The sequence below is a fragment of the Trachurus trachurus genome (genome assembly GCF_905171665.1).
Source record: "Trachurus trachurus genome assembly, chromosome: 17".
Classification (NCBI taxonomy): domain Eukaryota; kingdom Metazoa; phylum Chordata; class Actinopteri; order Carangiformes; family Carangidae; genus Trachurus; species Trachurus trachurus.
The window spans coordinates 33,830,656-33,833,617 of NC_139900.1; the positions used below are offsets into that span (position 1 = coordinate 33,830,656).

Consider the following 2,962-nt stretch of genomic DNA (forward strand, 5'->3'; position numbering starts at 1 on the left):
TCTTTATATAGCTATATGTGAATTTCACAGTTTTGTCACACATGTTCAGCGATGCAAAGCTGCCAAAATATTGTGTCACATTGTGTTGTGTTTCTGAGAAAAGAGGACATGGTTCTTCTTATACCTTTCTTTCGAATTAGGTGACCACAAACATACTTGCACACAAAGATGCTCTAGCCAACCTCAGGATGTGGTGGCAATAGCGATATGACAACCACCGTGTTTCAAATAATAGCTAAACATTTCCTAAACCTGAAGCAGGACGGTGTTATTAAAAACATAACACAAACGTATTTACTGCATCACTATAAATCTCTTTAAGCTGAAAATCATAGTAGCTACATATGACCTGAAAACAGTGACCGTTCTCCAAAGTTTGCGTCAGTGAAATTAACTGAAAGACAAAAATAAGAAACATATGATGTGAAGTTGCTGCTTTACTGCATCTAAACACAACACATTTACCAAATGGCTGATGACAAACTAAAGGTTGACTTTTGATTATTATCTGTAGGTTTCCAGTCACTTTACCACATTCAGGAAGTTTTTTTTTTTTTTTTTTTTGACATTTTGTGTGCATCACAGTAAATAAAAAGATTATGTGATATGAGGAAGTAAGATACTTGCTCTAAATTTGATGATACAATAATAATAAATTACAATAATAGCATGCTGTATTTCCAATGGCAAATAACCTAAATGATCACAGCAACATAAAACAACAGCTGTCCATGCACATTTAGTGCTGAGCCACTCAGATCGTGGAATTGTGGGTCTGTCAGATCAGTACACTTTCAAGGAATATCATTCATATCAGTGTGAAGTACTTTTGTATTATGGTTTGTTCAGCTGTGCTATATGTCTATGTTTACAGTATAACCACTTGTTGCAGACCACAGTACCTACAGTATGATGATCTCTTATCTCGGTTTAGCTGTGCGTTGGTTTACTTCCATACGTTGAGAATCAGGTTAAATATGCAGGCCAGTGGTGACCCAGATTGCACTCCTTTTTTTTTTTTAGTAACAACAGCATGTTATTTGCTCATAAACACTTTATTGAGATATAGTATCTGGCTCCTCAGACACACACAAACACACAAGGTAGAGACAACATACATTTAAATATATACTGTGTATTTAATAATTATAATTATGATATGGAGAAGGTAGTTTTTGCTCCAGATATCTTTACTGTTAATGTGGTATAGCTATATACAGTGGTCAATTTAACTTGTCCTCAGGCACGTTTTTTGAGCCCTCTCATCCTTCTCAGGGTTGTTTTCCTCTGTCGTCTCTTTCCTATCCTGCGCCTCTTCGGCTTTGTTCTTTTTGATGCCCTGGATGCTGCGGGTGTGATGACAACTGATGATTCCTTCTCCTTCTCTTCTATCACCGGAGGCACCGCTAGATCGGTGTCCACCTTCTGCATGGCAGTTGTTGATACATGTTCCTTCTTTTCTGTGACTGGTGGCACCGTTGTCTCTGTGTCCACCTTCTGCATGACTGTGGTTGAAACCTCTTCCTTCTTTTCTGTCACCGGTGGCACCGTTGTCTCTGTGTCCATCTTCTGCATGACTGTGGTTGAAACCTCTTCCTTCTTTTCTGTCACCGGTGGCACCGTTGTCTCTGTGTCCACCTTCTGCACGACTGTGGTTGATACCTGTTCCTTCTCTTCCATCACTGGTGGCACCATTGTGTCCTTGTCCACCTTCTTCATGGCTTTTTTTACCCAGTCAAGGTTATGGTCGGAGCAAACAATATTTCCGCTCAACGTGAAAAACCTGCAATTGATTGTGAGCTGTTAATGGCATCATAATGCACTTTTATTGTTGTTGTAATTCTGAACAAGGTGATTCAATCAAATTTAAACAAAAATATATAAATTTATGTTTTCTTGCTTCTCTCTAGTGGTACTTAGCCATATAGAAATGTATTTAGGTATTGAAATATCCAGGCTCTATACACTGACAATTCAACAGCAGTGTCTCTTTGTAAACAGGGTCCCTGTTACCATGAATAATGCACAGTTCTCTCTGTAAACTGTTTTCAAAAGGATTTTTTCCCAGGAGAAAGTATAGTCCCAACTGCTGACAGTAAATTGGATGATCCAGAATATTTTACTATATCTGAAAGCCTGGACAAGCAAAAAGATCACTGTCCACATGGGAAAGTGAGGAAATTAATGAATACGTTTTTCTTTCTTTCAGTTTTTTGTTTTTCAAATTTGGTTGAACCCACCCAGAATATACAGTATAATAGTTGATACAATGTGAAACTGCTGAATTACTTACACTACAGCTTTGACGGGACACAAGCCTTCAGGCTGAATGGTGTAATTCTTAATCCGTTGCACTCGGGGTCTGGTGGTTGACGTCCCCAAACAAGGGCAGTTTCGTCCATTGTCTAAACAAGACACACACAGGGAAAGAAAGATAAAGTACCGTTACTATTTTGCTTGCAAACATTCAGACCATACACTTCATGATGATGTCATTATTTTCAGTACTCACTTGCTTGGACTGAGCTCATCCATGTGGCGATGCAGACAAGAGTAGCCAGGCAGAATCTCATCTTTTTGCACTGTGGTGTTGTCCTTCAGTGGCTGAGTGAAGTACCTCTGTCATTCACGTTTTGGTTGTCACTCTTTTAAAACACCAGCCCTTCCGCCTCTATCACTTCAAAACCGTCACACTATGGGGGATAGTCACTGTGGCCGCAGGGTGGAGAGGGGAAACAATGAGTTTACCTTTCACCAACCATAACTGAAAATATATCACATAACCACACTTCTTCCCACATAGCAACACATACAACCGTAGCAGTCAAACGTACAAATCTTCATACATACAAAGTGTACACATACACGCAGAAATACTCATCAGTTTCCTCTACACTCACTCTGAAAGCCACAGGGTGCCTCCTTTGTAAGAGTCACTGATAGTAACTTTTAAAAAGATGCA

The 2,962-nt window shown here is 39.3% G+C and overlaps 1 protein-coding gene across 1 annotated transcript; it reads right to left on the reverse strand.

Moving 5' to 3' along the window:
• Positions 1-1,045: 1,045 nt before the first annotated feature.
• Positions 1,046-2,630, reverse strand: LOC311000370 (uncharacterized protein). The gene is made up of 3 exons (XM_083991052.1): positions 2,513-2,630; positions 2,294-2,405; positions 1,046-1,783 (listed from the first exon to the last, which is right to left on the reverse strand). The coding sequence occupies exons 1-3, from the start codon at positions 2,571-2,573 to the stop codon at positions 1,240-1,242; spliced, it is 717 nt and encodes a 238-aa protein (XP_083847178.1). The 5' UTR covers positions 2,574-2,630; the 3' UTR covers positions 1,046-1,239.
• Between the last annotated feature and the right edge of the window lie 332 nt (positions 2,631-2,962).

What these genes read in the sequence shown, in the direction of transcription:
- LOC311000370 (XM_083991052.1), bottom strand. Translation starts at nt 2,573, where the DNA reads ATGAGATTCTGCCTGGCTACTCTTGTCTGCATCGCCACATGGATGAGC. An exon ending in GATGAGCTCAGTCCAAGCAA is followed by an intron (nt 2,406 to 2,512) that starts GTGAGTACTGAA and finishes TGTCTTGTTTAG; the next exon opens with ACAATGGACGAAACTGCCCT. An exon ending in TGTCCCGTCAAAGCTGTAGT is followed by an intron (nt 1,784 to 2,293) that starts GTAAGTAATTCA and finishes AATCAATTGCAG; the next exon opens with GTTTTTCACGTTGAGCGGAA.